General features: G+C 55.8%; 1 protein-coding gene across 1 annotated transcript in view; it reads right to left on the bottom strand.

Moving 5' to 3' along the window:
• Positions 1-4594: 4594 nt before the first annotated feature.
• ALDH1A2 (aldehyde dehydrogenase 1 family member A2) overlaps positions 4595-20177 on the bottom strand; it is a 46769-nt gene continuing 31186 nt past the window's right edge. The window contains exons 6-14 of the mRNA XM_088148232.1: positions 17959-18020; positions 16377-16505; positions 16172-16285; positions 10480-10582; positions 9612-9796; positions 9215-9379; positions 8382-8539; positions 8218-8292; positions 4595-7655 (exon numbers count right to left, since the gene is read on the bottom strand). Of these exons, the coding sequence (XP_088004358.1) occupies positions 7583-7655; positions 8218-8292; positions 8382-8539; positions 9215-9379; positions 9612-9796; positions 10480-10582; positions 16172-16285; positions 16377-16505; positions 17959-18020 (1064 nt within the window). The 3' untranslated portion in view covers positions 4595-7582. The remainder of the gene's footprint in view (positions 7656-8217; positions 8293-8381; positions 8540-9214; positions 9380-9611; positions 9797-10479; positions 10583-16171; positions 16286-16376; positions 16506-17958; positions 18021-20177) is intronic.

The raw sequence follows: 20177 nt of genomic DNA on the forward strand, positions 1-20177 counted from the left end.
GTCAAGACCCTGCGTGGGGAGGCAGGCTTGGTCCCAGCCCTATTGCCACGGGGAAGATGACACGACCTCACAGAGTGGTGGATTTAGGATGCCCTTAATCATGGGGAGCAATGGGGCAAACAAATACTGCAGACTAGTGGATGTTCTCCTGCAGGGGCTCTTAGAAACGGAGTCTTGCACGTGTTTACTTCAACAAGTTTGCAAAGAACTTTCCGAAAATCTCCGTGGTCCTTGATCCCTGAGTTTGCCAGCCTCTTGGGGCCTGGCACCCGCTCAGGCATCCAAGGGTCTCGGGCCAAGGCTGACCCTTCTAAGGCTCCGTTATGCAGCCATGGCGTTCCCAAGGCCTCCGTTCAGGGGACTTGATCCTGGCAGCCTGTGAATGTTGTTCCTGCCGGACTCCCTACCATCCGCTTTGAACTTCTTGCTCTCCCGTGCCAAGCCAGTCAAGAAGATTTATGGTTCTGTCTTCCGAGGACCATATTTTATGCTTAAAAAAGACATTTGCCTGCAAGGAGCGTATTCCTCTTCTTGCAACCACTACTGAATCCAGAAGGGAGTTGCTGGGAGAAATGTAGACTCACTGAGTTGAACGTGTGGAAATCCAGCAAGCGTGCAATCTGGGCTGTCCTCAGGTATGGGCATCTACGGATCCAGCAGGAGCCTTGAAGGCGGTCAAAAGCCTGCAATCCTTCCAGCCACACAGGCTGACCAGATGCCACATGCAGGAGGGGATCCCTAGAGGCCCCGTGGCCGTCTCTTTCTCTGCCCTAGCGCTCCCTTGAGAGACCTCCCATCGTCTCGGCAGAGATGGGCAACCAAGGGACTGAGGCAGCCAGCGCTGCTCCCCTGTGAGAACAACCGCTTTTCTTACAAGGGCTTTTATTACGGAGCCAGAGCAGGCCAGGGGAGAGGCGGGAGTAGTCCACAACATGGGATATGTTGTAGAAAACGGAGGCAGAGAGATGCTGGTCCCCCTTTCCCCAAAGCCGTATCAAGGAACTCAAACCGCAGGGAGGTTCGAGGCTGATTGACAGAACCGTTTCTTGGCCCTGCACATGCCAGTTCGGATGGCTTTAAAAAGAGTCCAGTGGACTCGCGGAGGGTATCGATGTAAGCGACAACTCCTCTGATGCCTATTTCCCACTGCCAGAATCAGAGGCAGAAGGCCCTAGATCCAAGGCGCCTGAGAGCGACGGCAAAGATGTTCGGCTGTGAGCTGCCAAGTCTGACCCTCAGGGTGCTGTGCTTGGGGGGCCGCTAGCCTGATCCAGCTGCAGAATGGTTCTTAGCAATGGGTCTCTCTCGTCCTTGAAGGATTCGGGGCCGGAGTGAGGAAGGGCATCTTGGCTCTGCTTGGCCATTCTGCTTCCTGATGGTCCATACGCAATGGAAGGTATTGATATATGGACCAAGCAAAGACCCCATCCAAACAGAGGTAGCTGATGCTTAAGATGAGAGCTAATGAACTCAAACTTCTACTGCTTAATTGGTGGGATCTGAATTGGTGGGGCTGGGGTAGGAGGGTGCTGCCCCTTCTAGCTGCCTGCAAAGAGCCCCCCTTCTTCTGAACTTCCTCTCCACACACATCCCTTGTGAGTGCTCTGACCTTCAGTCCAGAGTGCAGAGGAGAGGCTGGATCGGGCCCTTCTGATTTCAAAACCTTTTTTGTTCCAATGAGTTGCTGTGAAAGAAAAAGAACGTGCTTGCTTAATACGCTCATGCCTGGTCCAGCTTTCCTTCAAGGCAGACCTTGAAGAAGACCCCGACCCACGGATCTTCTCCAGCATCCCAGGCTTCAAATCAGAGGCAGCGGGGGCGGGGGGGGGGGAATCAAGAGCTCCACTGTAGCTGGCACTGGACATGGAGGTACGCTGCAGCGGTGGGTGGAGGCTTCCTTTCACCCCGGTGGCCAGCAGCGAGGGAACCTCTAATCCTTCCAGCAGCACGACAGGTTTGAGTAGTCATGGTAAGTCATCTTCCTGCATCTCTGAAAGGGACCCGTGTTTGAATGTCTCCCGGGCAAAGACATGGATTGGATTAATAACACGATCCTCAAAAAGCAAGCGATGGAAGCATTTTAGCTCATGTAAACCCTGCAGCTGGGTGGGGACTAAAAGACCATCTGCAACCCCTGAGCCCAAGCAAAGAAAAGGGTTTGCAAGGCCAGGAGCCTCCGAGAGTGCTGACTGCGGAGCTTTGCACGGTGGTCTTCTCTGCCCCCCCTGCCCATCAACGTTTAGAAGTGCTCAGCTGCTTTTCCAACCAGGCACCCCCTTCTCTGGAGAGGGGCTGCGGGTTCTCCGAGGACAGCCCGGGAGGAGCGGTCACCGGGACTCCTCCAGCGGAGGTTCTCCGGCTGGCCGGGAGGCAAAATCCCGGGGGCAGGGAGGGGCGGCAGGGCGCTGCTGCATGGCGTTCGTGCCACTGGCAGGCATACAAGCCATTAGCACATCAAACGCAGCAGGGCTGGTAGGAAGCGTGGGGGCGAGCGGCCGGGCTGGTCTTCCTGATCTCAGATCTTTTTTCAGTTCTTGTTTGGCAAAGGGACAGATTGCAATGGTGCTTTTGAAGTGGGTGGTGTTTGGACGATGTTTCCTTCCCCCATTTATCCGTGCTGCAGGGCAGCTGCTCAGATCCAGAGTTGGTGGGCAGCAGCGTCCTTAGGAGGCACCCGGGCGCTCGCCCGAGCCCGGGCTGAAGGTGCTCCGGCCAGGCGAGGGGGGGGCTCCTGGCCGGGGCCCCCAAAGAGCCGCTGGCATCCTCAGAGCACGAAGCGGCCCAGCCCTGTGGGAGGCGGGACCCGGCCAGCAGTTTGGGCCGAGCTCCGGGCGCTGACAAGGCGGCCTCGAGGCACGTTGGGCGTGGAAAGGACAACCGCAGCTCAGGATCGGCCCGAGCAGGGCGCGCTTCTCGGGCAAAGCGTCTTCCCTGGCGAGCGGTGGGTCCTCCCCAAAGCCGAAGGAGGGCAGCACCCGAAGCGATGTGGACCCCCAGCCCCTCCTTTTACAAGGGTGGCCCCCTGTACCTTTGGGAGCCCAGGAAAGACCCCTCCCCTGGAAGCCGCTCCCAGCGTGCAGCTGTGTGAACGAACACCCCTCCGCGCCACGGAGGACGACTCGTCTTCTCCTGCACTGCGCCAGATCCAGCACCCTCGCTGGGCTGCTGCGCTGCAAGCAGCGGAGCTGCACCTCGCGGGACGGTCTGCCCCGGCAGGCCCCGGCAGAGCGCTGCCCGCTGCCAGGCGCAGTCCCACATCGGGGGCTGGGGCGGCGCCCCGGGCTTCCGCGCGTTTTCCGATCTTCCTCTGCTGGGGGCCCGGCACGTTTCCCCCTCTGCTCCGCTCTGCTCCCTTCCCCGCCGGCTGAGAGCAGCCCTGGGAAGCCCCCTTGTTCCCGCCTGCTTCTCGGGGGCTTCGGCTCTTCTCGCTCCCGCTCCCGCCCGCGGCCCGGCCCTTGCTTCCGGGGCCCCGGGCAGAGAGTCCTCACGCGGCCGCTCCCCGGTTCTGAAGCGCTGAGGGCTGCGGCCTTCCGCGGGCTCAGAGCACCGCAGACCGGCCGCCGGAGCCCCGGGCACGGGACGCTCGGATGCCGACCTCTCAGCCCGAGAGCGGAATGAAATCGCTCGGCGCGGATCCCTCCCGGCGCCGCCCGATGCGGAGTGCAGAACCTGGGCGGGCCGGGCCGTGGAAAAGAAATCCTGTAGCTAGCCGACGCGGGGACGGGGCGGCCTGCGTGGCCCGGGCTTCGCGGTCGTAAGCGCGTCGCGCACGCGGTGGGCCGCGCGGAGGAGAAGGGCCCTCTGCGGTCCCCTCTCAGGCGGGGCCGCCGGAAGGCCGCCTTCCCCGGGCCTGCGAAGGGCGTCCGGGCAGCGCGGCGGGCCTTTAAAGGGAGACCGGGACGCCCCGCGGGCGCCGCCGCTCCCTCGGAGCCCGGAGCCTCGCTGCCTTCGGGGACGCGGCCTGCCTCGCCCGCCCGAGGAGGGGCCTCGACGCCGGGGCTCACAAGCGGCCGGGTGTTAACTCCGTACCTGTGACTCATCCACAGAGGAAATAAAATCATCACTTCTTAAAACTCTATCCAAGAGTCCTGCGGAGAAGCGAGAGTTTACTGCAGAGGCTGATGATTCACTTTCGCTGATAGCTTAACTTTATGGCCACAGTGGGTGAGGATGAACTCTGCCTCTGACCTGGATCTACAATATAGAGTTTTCTTTTTCAAAAAAGAAAGCCGTGCAGCTGCAATAATATTCCCTCCAAAATCTGGTCTCCCCCCACCTCAATTTCGAAAGGAAAATACTGCTACTGAGAAGGCCTCGCCTTGGTTCAGATAGGCGCTCTTGGGGTCCCACCAAGAAGGAAAAAGGGGCAGATTTTGTTCTGGAAGCCCTTTTGATGGGACGCTTTATGGAAAATAAGGTTTTTCTTCTTCTTGTCACTGCTTGTCACTTTTAAAACTATACGCAAGATTCTAAGTGATCTCAAGAGACTCCCAAGACTTATTTATGAGAGCTGTGCAACCCTGAAGCTGAATTTCAGCAAATCGTTAACGTTAAGGGAAAATGGCAATTTCATTTACCAGACAATGGTTATTTATTTGGAATAACACACATTGACACCACACGTATAATTCAGAGTATACAGTATAAATGCTTATTGCTAGCACAGGTCTTTCTAAAAAAGGTACAGAACAGAAAAAGAAAAAAAAATCTCCTTTCACAATGAATATTGGATATACCAAGAAATTTCTTAGAGCATATTTTTAAAAAACCCTCTGCTATAACACTACAGGACATGACATTCACGTTGCACAGCTCAGGAATATTCTTATCTCGCCTGGAAATGCTGCACCGCTTGCAGAGAAGAAGAGCCGGGATGAGCCCTGGCAGAAAATGCTGGAAGGCGAGTCAGTGTCTGGAGAGGGCCTGAGGCCCCTGGCCCACCCCAAAGGACCCAGGCAGCGGGTCTGCCCAGACCGTTCAGTGGGGGCTTCCCCTGCGCGAGGCGGGTTGGAATGGAGGGCCCCTGCGTGCACACACATTTTGTGCAAGGAGCCTTGCATAGAAAATGCCCGCTACTCTGTGCCACGTGGCATTTGGGGGCGGGGGGATGGAAAGAGCCATTTTGTTTCATGCCACAGAGACCGTGCTGCCCCAGGCCAGCCTTGCACAGGGTCGAGCCCCGGCAGCCCCAGTCCGGCAACCGCTTCCCCGCCAAGCAGCCCTGTTGCACCCAGTGCATCTGTGCAAAGGCGCTGTCTGACTCTGAAGCTCAGCGTTTCTGACACGGGATCGTTCTGGGAGATCCGTTCACAGAATGCAGCTGAGTACACACAGCTGTCCTTCAAACATCCAGACTCCAACCCAAGAACAACGGCTCAGAACAGCAACTTTGGCGTTTGGGTTTCAAACGCCTCTGGAGGCATTCTGTGCTTGGCACAGCTCCTGGTGAGCCGTAGCCAAACGCGGCTCAGAATCTGCGCTGCGGCCGGCCGTTCTGTTTCCCGTCTGCTCCCGGGTCCTCTAGCCAGAAGGGGGGGCGGGGGTGTTGTGGGGGGCTGTTTGAGCAAGGTGAGGGCACCCTCTGAGCTCCTTTCCTTTCTTTTCAGAACAAGGTCTCCGCTCGTGGGCTGCCCGAGATCAGAAACTGGCAGTTAAAGCAGAAAGCAGAACCAAGGATGGTTCCCGCTGTGGGCAGTTAGAAATGGAGCCCTGCGCAGGCTGCCCCGTCCCCGGAGGCCTCGTGCAGCTAGCTGGCCGCGTCGGCTATCTACAGGATTTCTTTTCCACGGCCCCGGCCTGCCCAGGTTCTGCACTCCGCATCGGGCGGCGCCGGGAGGGATCCGACGGGAGCAACTCAGCTCCATCTGCCTACCTACAGGTTCCCCTGTCTTAATTCCAGCCTCCTTTTTGGGGGGGTGTCTCCCCAAACCTTCTGCCAGTGCTGGGAGGGAGGGCTGCTCGGTCACTGGGTGGAGACAATGTTGCTGGCGGCTGATTGAGTCAGCCTTTGCCCGCTTCAGTGAGGGCCAGGTTGGCATGTAGGGCAAAATCATCAGATAATCTGGAGATCTAATGGTTGGAAGTGATGTTGTGCTCTTTGGCGGCAAGGAGGAACCACCTGGCTGATAAGTATTTGGAATTGGCATCGTAGCTCCCTGAGCAACTGGGAGGGAGCTGCACCCGCACCCTGAGTAGGATAGGGGAACAGCCCCCCCCAGTTGCCTTCTGCAGTCATGTGGGGGATCCAGGAACCTCGTTTTCGTGAGGGCCCCTGAAGGCTTTGCCCAAGCAGGCATGTTCATGACCCCTCTGGGAAGGAAAGAGAATGGGAGGAGTGGCTCCTCGGGCCAGGACAGGCACCGCTTCCTTGCTCAGGCACCGCGTCTGCTCTGCTGCCGAGGTCTTCCCAGAAGTGGCTTTATAAGGGCAAAGTTGGGGAGCCTGAACCGGCTGGTGCCTTCCGGCGGCCTCCTCCCTGCCTGGCTCAAATGGCGAAGGACTTGGAGCCTGCCTCTGCTGGGGCCAAAATTCGGGCCTGGCAAAAGCTCACTCAATCTGACTCAGCAAGAGGAGGGAAGAGGTGGCTCCCCAGCCCTGCCCAAAGTATGGGGGCACTGAGGACCGGGAGGAAAAGGGGATGCCGTGTGCCAGGCCATTGCAGCCATGGGGGACTCCGCTCTTGCCACCGTGCTGCTGCCTCAAAATCAAGGAGAAGAGGGGGAAATGCAGCAAGATTTGGGGGGGGGCTGCTAGCCAATGAGTTACAGGTAGTCTCTGGTTTAAGACGGAGTTCTGTTCCCAGGGTCTGTCCTTAAGTCGAATTTGTGCATAAGCCAGAACAGTATGATTGTATAATACTGCATAAGTAGTATTGTGTAATGAACTCGAACCCTTGTGCGTCTCACTCAGATCTGGCTACAGTAGGCTCCGTTCTGAACTCTGGGTCGTCTGTAAACCGGGCGTTCTTAACCAGGGGACTATTTCAAATCAAGCAGTTGCAAGGCAGGGGCTTTCTCTCCGAGACCCCCCGCTTTCAGCCCAGGATGGAAGCTTCACGACCCTACGTAGGCAAGCCGCATGTTCCTCCCACCTGAGGAGGACCAGGACCCACCTCTCTAAGGTGACGGCACGGATCAGGAGCCCAGGATACGTGCAGGCCCGTCTGGACGCGTTGCCAGAGAGCAGAGCGGCTCTCGGTGGCCAGTGGCTCTGGCCTCCGGCCGTGGCTGCGGGCGGCCTCCTGCCTGCTCCTCCCCCGGAATCCCCCCAAGCCGAAAAGTCGTGTAAAAGCAGCCTTTCTTGTCCGAACGGGGAGACTGCGCATGTGTGCCTCTGCATGGGAACACTGATCAGCCATAGAGCTCAGACGTTTCAGAAGGTTTTTCTAGTGCACGAGATCAAAGGAGCGCGGTGTCAGCAGTGGAGAAGAACCCATCAAGTTGAATAATGAACCTGGCTGCAATGCTATTTTTAAAAAAAACAAACATCAGTGTCACTTTTTAAAAATTCCTGAGTGCTTAGTCCCTCTAGAGGAAAATAGAGGCCCGCCTGGTGCTGGGGAGCACGGCGCTTCCCTCTTCCCTTACGAGTTCTTCTGAGGAATCTTTATGGTCACCGTCTTCACTTCCGAGTATTCTCGCAGCCCGCATTCTCCCCTGGCCGCAAAAGAAAGACGGAAGAGTCACTGCTGGGCTGGGCTGCCCCCCCAGCCCTTGGACCCTGTGCCACAGACAGGGCTGGCCGGTCCCTTCGTGGCAGAAGGAGGGCTGTTGGGAGACCACTCAAGGTGGGACGCAGGGAATGTGGGCAGCTCGGGCTCGGGGACTGGCTGTGGCCAGATTCTCCGGAGGACGGAGAGATGAGCCAGACCACGCTGTGTGTCCAGCTGTGTGGTTCCCGGTTCTTGGTGTGGGTGGGGGGGAACTTTGGCCTTTCCCCCTCAAAACCAAGGCCTGACTCAAACATGGCTGTTGAAACCGCTTCCATTTTTGAAGAATTTTGTGGGGAGGAATTTCAACCTCTGAGGAAAAAGGGGAGTCCTGGTGGGTTCACCCCCAAAGTATTTTGTGACTGTCCAGGAGAGGGGAGCAAACCAGGACAGAGGCAGAAGCTGTTCTCCCACCCCCAAATTCCTCTCTGTTGGGAGGCTGCGGCCAGGCCTGCTCCGGGACCCCCCTTCCTCCCCAAGTTCTCCCCAGCAAGAACATCGTTGCTTACATTTCTCTTCCGTTGCCAGACATCTTGAAACCCCCAAAAGGACTCTGGGCATTTAAGGCATTGTAACAATTTATCCTGGACAAAAACAGAAAGAGGGAGAATGAGGGGAGCCCCCACGTTGCCCACTCCCCGGAACTGCTGCCAAGCTCTGCTCCGTCCCTCACCAGACAGTTCCCGCCTGCATGGCGGAGGAGACCGTCAGCGCCTTGTTGATGTCGCTGGTAAAGACGGCAGCGACCAGCCCGAAGTCGGAATTGTTGGCTCTCTCGATCACTTCTTCCATGGTTTTGAACCGCAAGATTTCTTGAACAGGGCCAAAGATCTGCAAGAGATGGAGGCAGGGCAAAGCCTGTGAGGTTGGAATGTGCAAGCGTTCTCTGAAAGCAGAGTCAGTCCTTCCTGACAGTAATTCGCATGCTGCCCCCATGTGAGGCTTCAGTAGGGCATGGAAAATGATTGTTCTATAGACACATAATTAAGTTAACTGCGTAAAAGAACTTCATGAAGCTTTAAGCCTGTGGCCACGAAAAACCAACAGACAAACAACGGGGATGGCAGAAAAGGGTGTGCCCCAGAAATACTCCCTTGAGGAAGCTCTCGAGAGCAAACAGGCTCTCAGGGCAGACACGCAAACCCCCAAGAGACACCCAGCTCCAAGGCTAAGACCCACTGGGCGAAACATCCCCAGGCCACAGGAAGAGTGGGAGGAGGAAGCCCCAGAATTAACTCCAGTGGGTCGAAGAGGGACGTGGAAGTTCATATGGATGGAGGGCGATTTACTGTATTAGTGGCCTCTTCCAGGAAGCGATGAAGATGGCTTTTCTAGCTTGGCTGCCCTCAGCCAAGTAGGACCCTAAAGCCTATCAAGTCAGGCTGAGTTGGGGGTCTTGCTGGGCCTGACGGAGAGGCTGAAATATTATCAGGGGACGGGGGGACAACAGAGCCCGTTTGAGCTGGTGTTCTGGTCCGGCCCAGAGGGGAAGGTCAAATGGGGTACCTCTTCCCTGGCAATGCGCATGTCATCGGTCACATTGGAGAACACCGTGGGTTCGATGAAGAATCCCTTGCGGCCCAAACCTTTGCCCCCACATTCCAGTCTGGCTCCTTCGGCCACCCCACTCTGGATCAGCTCCAGGATTTTGTTGTACTGTTTCTTGTCAATCTCAAAAGAGAGAAGGGGGGGAGGAGAGGGGCGTGTCAGGTTCTTTGGCACCCCTGGCCACGGACTCAAAATTGTCTTCATCAGCCCCAGGCATTTTTCCCTTCTGCCCCACAGCGGGGAAGGGGGTCACTTGCCCACAGGCCGCTGCTCCATCCTGCCATTTGCTCAGGGCTCAGGTTGAGCAAATGAGGGTCAGCTCCCGGCACAACCAGCCCCTCCGTCATCTACCAACCTGTGGTCCTTGCTCTGTAGTTGGGTCAAAGGGACTCCCTACAACTCTCCTTTTGGCCCGTTCAACGCTCCTCCGGACAAACTCCTCATAGATGGGCTCCTCCACGTAGATCCGGGAGCCAGCTGTGCAGCACTGGCCTTGATTGAAAAAGACCCCTTGGTGGGCCTGCTCCACCGCGTAGTCCACTGTAAAATCAAGAAAGGCTCGCTGAGGAGCAGATCCCTCGTCTGCGGGCAACTCTTGCATCACACATAATATCCTGCATTGCAGCTTCAAAGGAGGAACAGAAAAATGGCTGGTGCAGTTGGGGTGGGGGGATTTAAAAGATCAAAACATCCAAACACATGCTAGTCACATGGTTTTATGTGGGATCCCTTTAAAATGAGGTAAAGATCAAAATGGTTTCCAGAGTCTGAGCAGAGCTTTGAGAAAAGCCCGTGGCATGCTGCTGGTGGTACCAGTTCTGCCAACAATGGATTAATTAATTTTTGCTTGCACAATCCAGGCTGGGTAAAATCATCAAACCACTGGAAGAAACCCAGGACTTGGCCTGTTGTTCAAATCCCAACCCAGCAGTTGCAGCAATTTGCCTCTTTTGTCTAAATATTGGAGCGCAAGGACTCAAAGTTGGACTCCTGGAGTCCCAAGCAACCAGAGTGACATCTCTTGGCCGGCGCTCAGCTCTTTCAGGCCGCTCCCGGGTGACGCTCCCTGGGAGCTCTTTCCGCAGACCCCGGGGTCCAGAATCTCCTCACGGGGAGGAGCAGGAGGAGGAGACACCAAGGCTGAAGCCCAAATGTGCGGGGGCGTTCTGAGAGCAGCCGTGCACTGAGGAACGCTGGCAAGGCCCGTGGGCAGGACAACTTACAGTCTGCATCTGCAAAGATAATATTGGGGCTCTTCCCCCCGAGTTCCAGAGTCACCCTCTTCAAGTTGCTTCTGCCAGCTGCTTCTTGAATCAGCTTTCCGACCTGAAAGGAAGAAGAAGAAGGAAGCGTTAAGCTTGTCCTACATCAGCACCCAAAGCTCCGGACCAACCAGTGCTCTGGGCAGAGGGTGCCACTTTAATCCCTCAATTAATCCCTAAATTGCATGGATCAGAAGCAGTGGGGAGATTAGAGCAGGTCCTATACAGCCCTCAGAGAGTCTCAGCCCATCCGTACAGGCCAGGGTGGAATAGGGAGGGACATTCATACGCTTTCCTTGCCTATGAGAGCAAAATACCCATAGCCCATCCATTTTTTTGCCCAACATCCCAAGTGCAGTTTGAAGGTGATCCATGATCATCTTCACTTCTGCTAACTAGAAATGCTGAACACAAGGAGCAAAAATTACTGCTTGGTCCCAACAAACATCTGTCCAACCCTCCTTTACCCTAAAGGAGCCCGGGGCTTTGCCTGTAGATGCAACACCAGAGGGAGCTACAAAGCCCCACGGTCAACATTCCCCTTTCAGGACCTGCACTTCAAATGCTGGGAAGAGGAAGGAAAAGTTCCCTTTAATGAGGAAGCAAAGCAACAACCACTCCCTCTGTCGCTGGGCATGGAATAAATCAACTCATTCTGGCCATCGCCAACGTCATGGAAATATGGAGTTCAAGAGCTGAATTCAAACCTGATGTGGAAGTGTGCTGTGTGGTTGAAACAGACCAGCAATTCCCTCTGCCTCTCAAGCCCGGACCAAGAGTTGGACCCCTTCGGCTGCCTGGCACCTTCTGGAGGACCTGCAGAGCTACCACTGACTGGTTGCCTCACCTGCAGAGCCAGTCCCTATGTGGGACAACCTCGATTTCATTTTACCTGGGGGCTCCTTTACATTTTTTCTACCACTCAGTCCATGGATTCTGCCTTTTGAAGGGGGGTTGGAAATGTGTTTCCGATCTTGGGAAGAAAACCCTGTCAGAGACTGGCCAACAGCACTTAGATCTGTTGACACCCCTTGCATTATTTTATAGAAGGCCTAATCTGCAAATGAGGCTTTTACAGTCTGTTTGACTCTTGTATAGTGAGGAAGGCTTCCTTGCCTTCAGAAGTACCAAATAACAGCCCAAAAAATTTATGCAATTTCAGTCGGGAGGAAAGGGTGTCAAAACCCTATTTGTTCTCTACCCTCATTCATGCGTATTTTTCTTTGATCCAGTTTGTTTTGAACTGCTTTCTTTGTGATTTGTTAAACATTCTGTTTTAAATTTGCGATGAGCTGCTTTGGAGACCTGGTTTATGGCTGAATGGAAAATTCTTCTGTTAAATCAGAGGAATATAGCCCAAAGAAAGGATTCCCTTGCAGTTATTACAGCATTCCCACAGACGCCTCCCTCGAGCACACCAGGGTTATGCAAGCCTCCAGGAGGGGGCTGTTTGCTGTACAAACACAAGGGCCCCCTCCGACTGACATGGAGACTTGCTCCCTGAACCTGTCAGCTGTTGGCGCACAGCTCTGGGGCCCAGCTGAGCTCGCCCTGCCAGACCAGCTACCACAACCCCACAGGAGGAGGCTTCTGCCCAGTCCAGACACAGGGCCAGGTTGTAGCCCAAGGATGATGGAGAGGACCTCCCATGGCCTCCTGGAAGGGTCGACCAAGACATTTTGGGGCTGACATTGAACAGCCCAAAGAGCTGCTCCCCAGAGGAGGTTCTGTACATGTTGGTGGAACTTGAGCAGGAGACCCTCTAGGCAAGATGGGTTCCTTTAGCCCCAATCAGTCCGCTTCCCTGACGCCATCTGCCAACTCCTAACTGGCTTCTGGGCTTGCTGTGGGTGGGGGCGGCTTCCTAGCAACTCAAGGAGGTCCCGATTCAGGGTTGCCACCAGAACGGAGCTCACCACAACATTTGGGAAGAATGTCCATAAATAATTCCAGGAGCTCTGCAAGGAGACGGTATTTCTCCCGGGGGTCAATCTGCATGTCCCTACCCTGGAGGATGAGATGCCCTGGGAAAGGTGCAGCCCCATTGCTCCTACTGGAGGTGGCCGGCTGGTCCGGCTCTGGCAACAGGACAGGAGGTGCCTGCTGAGAAGGGCAGCTATTATCAGCGGTCAGGCAGCTGTTCGCTCCAAACATTTGCTTGGCGTGAATCAATATTGGCCTCTCCTGTAGTTTGCTTTGATGGTCTTGCCCCATATCTTGTTGACTAATGATGAACTCATGCTTTGTTCAGCTCTTCACGGCATAAAGAAAACACTCACACAAGCTAGGCAGGCATACTGTTTCCCAGGCTTTTGATTGAAGTTGTTGAGGGACCTGGCTAAACATCTTGGACCATCCACCAAAACCATTAAAAAAAAAGAAACACAACTTTACAAAGGAGAATGTGTCCAGCTCGCTGGGGTGTGTCTCTGCTGCACCACCCAAACCCCAGCCATTCATCTCCTTACACAAGCTGCATCTGATTGCCGAGGGAAAGTAAACTTGGATCAAACTTCAATTGTTCTGAGATCAGTCTAGAGTTTCTGTCTAAAGGAGACGGAATGGGGGTGAGGAAATGTAAATCATCTTGTGAGATGGAAACAACAATGTGATGGCTTTGGAACAGAAACCACGGCTAAGTACTGGAGATTTACAAAGCTCTCCAAAAAGGAGCCAACTGCAATGTGGGATTAATACCCCCCCACCCCCCACCCCGCAACGTACAATGAATTATTGCTTGCTGGCTTTCCAGCTTCCCAAAATGACACCCAGAACCTGCCTTCCTGAGTAAATCTCAGTATGTTGCTGGACCTTTTCCACACAAGACTTGCCTGAAGGGATCAGGTCAGGTCAGACTAATCCAGTAATCCAGCATTTGGTTTCCAACAGCCACCAGCCAAGCGGTCCTGAGAAATTCCCAGGCCAAGAATTAAAAGGAGGCCCAACCATGGTTATAGCTACCAAATGTCAGGCACAAGAGACATCCTGCAAGACTTCCTGATTTTTGCTGCCATGGCAAGAATTAATTGCATTTCGGTTTCTTCTTGGTTTGGGAAATGTGAAGTAGAAATATTTCCAGTTGAATTAACTTCTCCTCCATCTCTGCTCATCTATGTCTTGTTCCTGCTGTTCAAGAGATCTAACGGAACACCTTCACGCCTGAAGCGCCATCTCCTTTGCTCAGCAACCCCACAATCTCCCTACTAGCACGAAAACGCTGACATTTTGCCTCCTTGGTAGTGAAACCCCCCCCCCCCATTTTTGACTCAGCAGCGGAAAGGAAGCAGAAGGCGCTCAAGCCCCATGGGACCCCATGGAAACGACTCACAGATGCACAAATGCCTGCCCGCCTCCCCAGCCAACGCAGTCCATGCAGAACAAGGGCTTATTTGGGACAAACCCACTTGGTCCACTGCCCCAGACTGGCCCCCAGCCTTGCAACCTGCAGGGTTCAGCTCTCGCCCCACGACGGCCCTTGACAAAGCGACCCCCAAATGTTCAGCATCCAGCCAAGTCCCAGTTATGGCCCAGAATAAGGCGGGTGAAACGGTGACAGAGCAGCTGAAGGGTTGAGCGACCAAGATCAAACCAGAAGTGTTCAGAGGGAGGGGCTCCAAAGCAAGGGAGGTTTCAGGCACTGACGGAAAGGGAAGAGGAAAGCAGGACCCTCCTGCCCCCGCGCCCCCACCCCAGGCTCTCCAAATGCTGCTTCGCAGGAGACAAAGAAGAGCATCTTCTTTATATGGCGGTAACCACCCATGTGGTGGAGAAGGCTGGAGTTCAAGGGAGGACCATTTTGCTGGTTGCCTGGGGGGTCAAGCACGGCTTTGGGAAAAACAAAAGCAGTGTTTGGGTCCGTTTGCAGCGCTGCCTCTAATGAGCCATGGATGAAAAGCCAGCGAGGGGGGATTGCATGGACAAGTGATCCATGACGAGGGAGTTTGGGTAAGAAGGTCCCTGGCTGCGGAAAGGCTCCTGCGCCACCAGGCTTCCACCTGTGAGAGGTGAGCCATGAACGGGGGGGGCTCGAATGAGGCACATCAAAGGGTCCCGGGGAGAGCAGCCATTATGGTGCCAGGCGGGAGGATGTGGAACAGTCCCTGGGAACCTGGAAATGCTAAAAAGACCAAACCAAACCCTGTGACCATCAGTGGCTGACCATTGCGGAACACGCTCATTAAAGATGCCAACTTTAACTACTCAATGCTTACGAATTACCAGCCGGGACAGAGATCCTATTTTACACAGACGTGGAATAATAAGTAACAAACCCTCCTGAATTCAGTGGCACCTCCTTCTGGACATGGATGCAGCGGATCAGGGAGCACAACTAAGCTTTTAAGAGTAAATGCTGCCTTGTTTTCTAGCCCTGCTAAGCAGAAATGGATCCTGACAAGATATCTATGAATATGCGACTGTGCATAAAATAATTCTGGGGAAAGTGCTTCCATGGCAAAATGCAGAATAGGTTAATGTTTAACCACTGCGTTAAGAACTCGTTTGGGTATGGATGAGTCAAAGAAAGTAGCGATGCTGGAGGGGGAGGAGGGGGCTGCAGGCGACCTGGAAAACTTGCTTCAGAAAGCTTCCTCTCGCCCATCAACCCTGAGGACCAGCGAGCCTTCTCCAGCATGGATCCAAGCCACAAAACCCGCGTCTTTTGAGACATTACGCTGGTGACTGTACTGGGCCTGAGCAAGAACGTGCTCGGTCCATTAGCTGATCCCCTGCTAAACTGTGGTGACCGCTGGAGCGGAATCACTTGGGTACCCAGGAGCAGATCAAGTGTGTCTGCAATCGCGAGGAATCGTGGTGAAGTAAGAGGGCTTTTCGGGGGCCCAGCACTCCAAGGAACAGCTGATTTTAGAAACCTCTTTGGAAGTGTGATTCTGCTGACTTGCTGCTACAAGAATTCCACAGGACAGGAAATCAAAAACAACATGAAACAGTTTACACTCAAGTTGCATTAAAATATTCCAGCTGCTCCCGCTTTAGGTTCTTCGAGAATGGCTTTTTTTCATCCTGCAATGCTTTTCACTTCCTATTACCAGCTTTTCAAGGCAAATACTGAATTAGGGCAAAATCCAGGGCATTTTAATTTTAAACGCCTATTAAAAACGAAAGCCCTCTGGAATGACAGGGAACATTTATTTTGGCTGCAAGGCAGCTCTGAAACCAAACCCATCTGTGTTTTCTTCCCACAGCAAGTTAGCATCCTGTGCAAGAGTCTGTTCAACCAAAACACAGCCCAGGGGCATTTACCAAATTCACCAGGACACCTGACTTGGCAGGGACAGTCAGCCCCCCCAGACTCTAGGGAGCGCAGGAGAGGGGGGTTGGCCCCTGGGCAGGAAGCACAAAAGAGCATCTCGGCCTGGGTAAGTCATCAAAGCGCGGGGGGGGGGGGAGGGAGACGGCTGGACCTCAAGACCCACAGAGCAGGAGGGGAAGGGAAGGGATTACCTGCAAGCCCTGAGAAATTATGGGAAGAGGCATTGAAATTATTGGAAAGGTGGCTGAACATTGACCCCAACCCTAACCCAGTTTGCTTAAGGTAACTTCCTGGCATCGCTGATTCCTGAATTCAGTTCCTGAATGCTCGCCAGTCCAAGGGGCATGGCCAAGTGCTCTTCCCCCTTTATAACACACTTACCTCTGTGGACCCCGTGAAGGCAATTTTATCAATCCCCGCATGTGAAGCAATTGCTGCCCCTACGGTGGGTCCAAATCCTGGCAAAATATTGACCACGCCCGGAGGAAACCCCGCCTGGCAAGAGAAGCACAGCGGAGTCAGGGGCAGCAGGGCTGGGCGGGGAGGAGGGGGCCCGGGGCCACGCAGGATGCCTGGGGCTCCTTACCTCCTTGATGAGGGCGCCCAGGTGGAGGGCGGTGAGCGGGGTTTGTTCGGCCGGCTTGAGGACCACAGTGTTGCCGCAGCAAAGGGCAGGCGCAATCTTCCACGCAAACATCAAGAGGGGGAAGTTCCACTGTACAACCAAAATGCTTTTACTGTGAGTAAGTCAGGGCATCATTTTAGTCAAAAAAAAGGGTGGCCGACTCAGTTGACTGAGCCTGCAGTGTCATCTCTGCACACGTATGGAACATGGAAGAAGGGCTCATGCTGCAGGGCCGTGCGCTGATCCGGGAAGCTGTGTGCCGTTTCCCCCTTGACGCTGCCCTGCTGACTGTGCAGCCTAGCTGGGAGGGCAGGGGAGTGAGCAGAGGAGGGGTCCCAGTGAGAGCAAGAGGCGAGGGCAGTGGGGCAGCCCCGTCGGCCCTCAACCACCTCAGCGCTGTGGCCGCCTGGTTCCCCCGAAGACAAACTGAGCAGAGCGGTATGGCCAAATGGCATGCCTCTTTCCCAGGAGCAAGCCCTTTGTGGCCAGCTCCCACGAGATCCACTGTGGTCGCTGGTCAGCCTTAGCCCTGCCCCAAACATGCCCGATGGAGAAGCAGAAGGCAAAGGCGTTAGCCAGTGCTGGTGAAGGGCCCGAAGCCTGGCCCAAATGACCCAGAGGAATGGGAAACGCTTGGCACAAATTCCCTAATCAGGGTCAAGGGTTTCAAAATGGGCACTGCAGCTTGCGATAGGAATGAGCGACGGACCGCCTCCGTCGCGTGACGGATGTGGGAGAGGCCCTTCTGTTCCCAACCATTTCTGGCCCCTAATCAGAATCTGACCCACCCCGTACAATAAGCCTTGGAGACAGCGGGGTGGGGAGCAGACAAGCCAGGGAGGCCAGGACGGGAGGCTGACCCCTTGGGAGCCCCTCTGTCACAGGGCTCTGGGCATCCTGCCCGCCTCCCTTCCGGCCAAAACCACCGGACTCAGGTGCTGCGGTTCTGCTGGGCGCCCAAAGGGGTTTCTCAGGGGACAGGCAAGCTCTCCCCGGCGGGCCCAGGCAGCAGGGAGCCCTGCCCAGGGGAAGGCCCTTCTGCCGGCGCTGCGCAGCAGACCCTCCTGGCCCCCTCGGAAGGCCGGCCACGGTTGCCCCGGGAGCGTCTCAGGAGAGAAGGCAGAGGTTGAAATGCACTGCCTCCCCCGGATGCCACCGCATTCTGGACCATCGGAGTTTGGAAGAAAAGGGTGAAACGCCTCCATGAGTTTGCGTGCCTTTTTCTCCCCTTTCCAGGAAAAGCTTCCATGTCCCCCTCCCTTGGCCCAGAGCCACCCGAGGCTGCCGGGCTGTTTGGCTTCGCTCGCTCCGGCCCTGGGAATTCTGAGGCTTGAGGCCTCCCCGCATCACGCTGCTCTAAAACTCTATTAAGATGTGCAAATAAGCAATCGCGGGGCGACGGCGAAAGATACGCCAGCAGTGGGTTTTCCGTGCCTCTCCCCCAGCCCGGTCCCCCCTAATGAGAAACACACCCGGGCTGAAGCCCCTTCAAGGGAGCCGATTCCAATGAAAATAAATACGAGGTGCGAGGGGAGGTACTCACGGGGATGATCTGTCCACACACGCCAATGGGCTCCTGCCTCGTAAAGGTGAAATAGTCTCCGTCTGGAAGAGAGGGCCTGGTTACTCTCAAGAGCGCCGAGGGCAGCGGCCGGAGGGAGAGGAGCAGCGCTGCGGGCGGCTGGGGGCGCGTGCAGATAAAGGAGGAGGACAGGCGCTACGAGGGGTCTCTGGGGAGCATCCCGCGGGGGAAACCGGGAAGCCAGGCTGCTCCCACCCTCTGGCCCAAACAGCCCCCCGGCTCCCCTGCGCATGTCTTTCAGGGGCTCCCTCCGCTTCTCTGACCAGATTCCACGCCCCCCACCCCAGGGTCCGTCTGCCGGGGACTCCTGCCTTCAAGGATGGACCAGCCAAATCGCCTAGCCTTCTGGCTGGCCCTGTTGAGTTTCCTGGCCGTTCTGCATGAAAAGCACCCCCTTCCTATCCCTGCCTGGGAAGGTCCTTTCGGGTTTGACCCAACGCCCATCCCGCGTTGTTGCTCGAAAGACAGCCAAGCAGGACCTGGGTCAGACAGACCTGGAGGCGCCGGGCATCGCTCGCCTTGCAGGAGGCTGCTGATGATCACGAGATGCCAGGGACAGCCGGCGAGTAACCGCCACTCGAAAGGCTGCCCTACACGGAGTGCAGATGAAAGCCCCCCTGCCCGCCCGCTTGTTTCACTGAACTCCATCAATGAGTTCTGCTTCGCTGAAAGAACTGACAGGTCCTGATCAGGTCCTGGATCTCCCGCCCATTGATCCTGAGCTTTTGGGTGTTGAAGGGGGCAACGCCATCCTTTCCAGAATCCTTTCAGTCCAGATCGTTTTCCAAACAAAGATGCTGTAAACGAGTTAGGCCCGCTGCCCCCCGCTGGATCAGGGCATTCGGGTGTGTAGGCCACCCAGCAGCTGGAGGGCAGTGCATTATGGGGCTGCTCACCTCCTCCTTGGCAGGGAAAGCTTTTCTGCCTCTTAATGGCTTCAGAAGGAAGGACCCTGACCCGACGGCCCTAACGCAGAAAGGGTGCCAGCCCAACACCGTGCAGCCGCCTGCGGAGCTGGGCAGGGTGTGGGGCCCATCCCTGGGTGCATTTCTGGAGCTCCCCAAAGAATGGAAGGGGAGGGGAAGGGGAGGCTGGTGCCATGACTCATGCAGAGCCACAGCAAGGGGCCTCCTCCCCCCCCCCCCCATTTGGGGCCTGCCTGCCATGACTTCACCTTTTACTTCTTGCCGGGCGGGAGAGCTGCTCTCGGCGCTTTGGGGAGTTTCCCCAGAGGGCTTCCGATGAGCACGTCAGGAACCTCCCAGGAGGAGGGAGCCCTCGGGCTCGATGCCAGTTCTGGGGGCAGGGAAAACAAGGGACTCCCCATCGCATCCTGGGGTCCAGCCTTGTTCCAGCCCAACTCGGACTGGCACCAAGCCCTTCTTTGCCTCCCCGAATTTCTCCACTGGTTTGTGCTGAACGGTTTGGGGAGGGGCGTGAAGGGAAGAGAGGACGGCTGTCTCAGACGACCGGCCAGCTGGGATCTGCTTTTGTGAGCAGTGATGTTTTCAAGACGCTCCAAGGAGCCAAATAAAGACCGGCCAGTTATCAGCGAGAGGGGAGGGGAGAAAGGAAGCCGAGAGCAGATAAGGAAAGTTACCACCCCACGGAGCAGGAGGGGCAGCGGGAGAGGGCGGGGGGAGGTGGGCTGGGGAAGCTAATTAGTAAAAGGCCCAGACGAGATAAAAGGAGACGGAAGACCCTTCCCCATCCTAGCATTGGATGCGCTGGACGGGAGTTACAGGAGCTGCAACCCAAGACATCTGGAGGGCATCAGGCCGGGGAAGGCCCTACCAGGCAGTGCAGCTGGAGCCAGCGGTTTGCTGGGTAGGGGCCGCCTCGCCCCCCCAGGGATGTTCAGCCCAGGGCTGCTGGGATTTGAGCATTTTCAGGCCAATCCTGTTTGGCACCTGGAAGCCAAACTCCGTTTCTGGAAGCCAAACAGGACCGCAGAAGAAGGAGAAGCCGCTCCTGGGGAATCATTTTTCCAACAGGAAAAGGGCAGCAGGCAGGCTGGGTGGCTCTTGAGGAGCTTTGAGAGATGCTGCCATTACGGTTGGATCGAGGCAATTAGCAGGACCTCCTCTCTCTCGGATTTCTAAAGACATTATTTTAAAAGGTAGTCCCAGAAGAGCAAACGCTCCTCGTGCCCTGAATGGACCTAAGCCACTGGCCGGTGC

This window comes from Python bivittatus, unplaced genomic scaffold (genome assembly GCF_059951505.1).
Source record: "Python bivittatus isolate LINGU-HERP-01145 unplaced genomic scaffold, Pbiv_v1 ctg000530_np1212, whole genome shotgun sequence".
In the NCBI taxonomy this organism is placed as follows: domain Eukaryota; kingdom Metazoa; phylum Chordata; class Lepidosauria; order Squamata; family Pythonidae; genus Python; species Python bivittatus.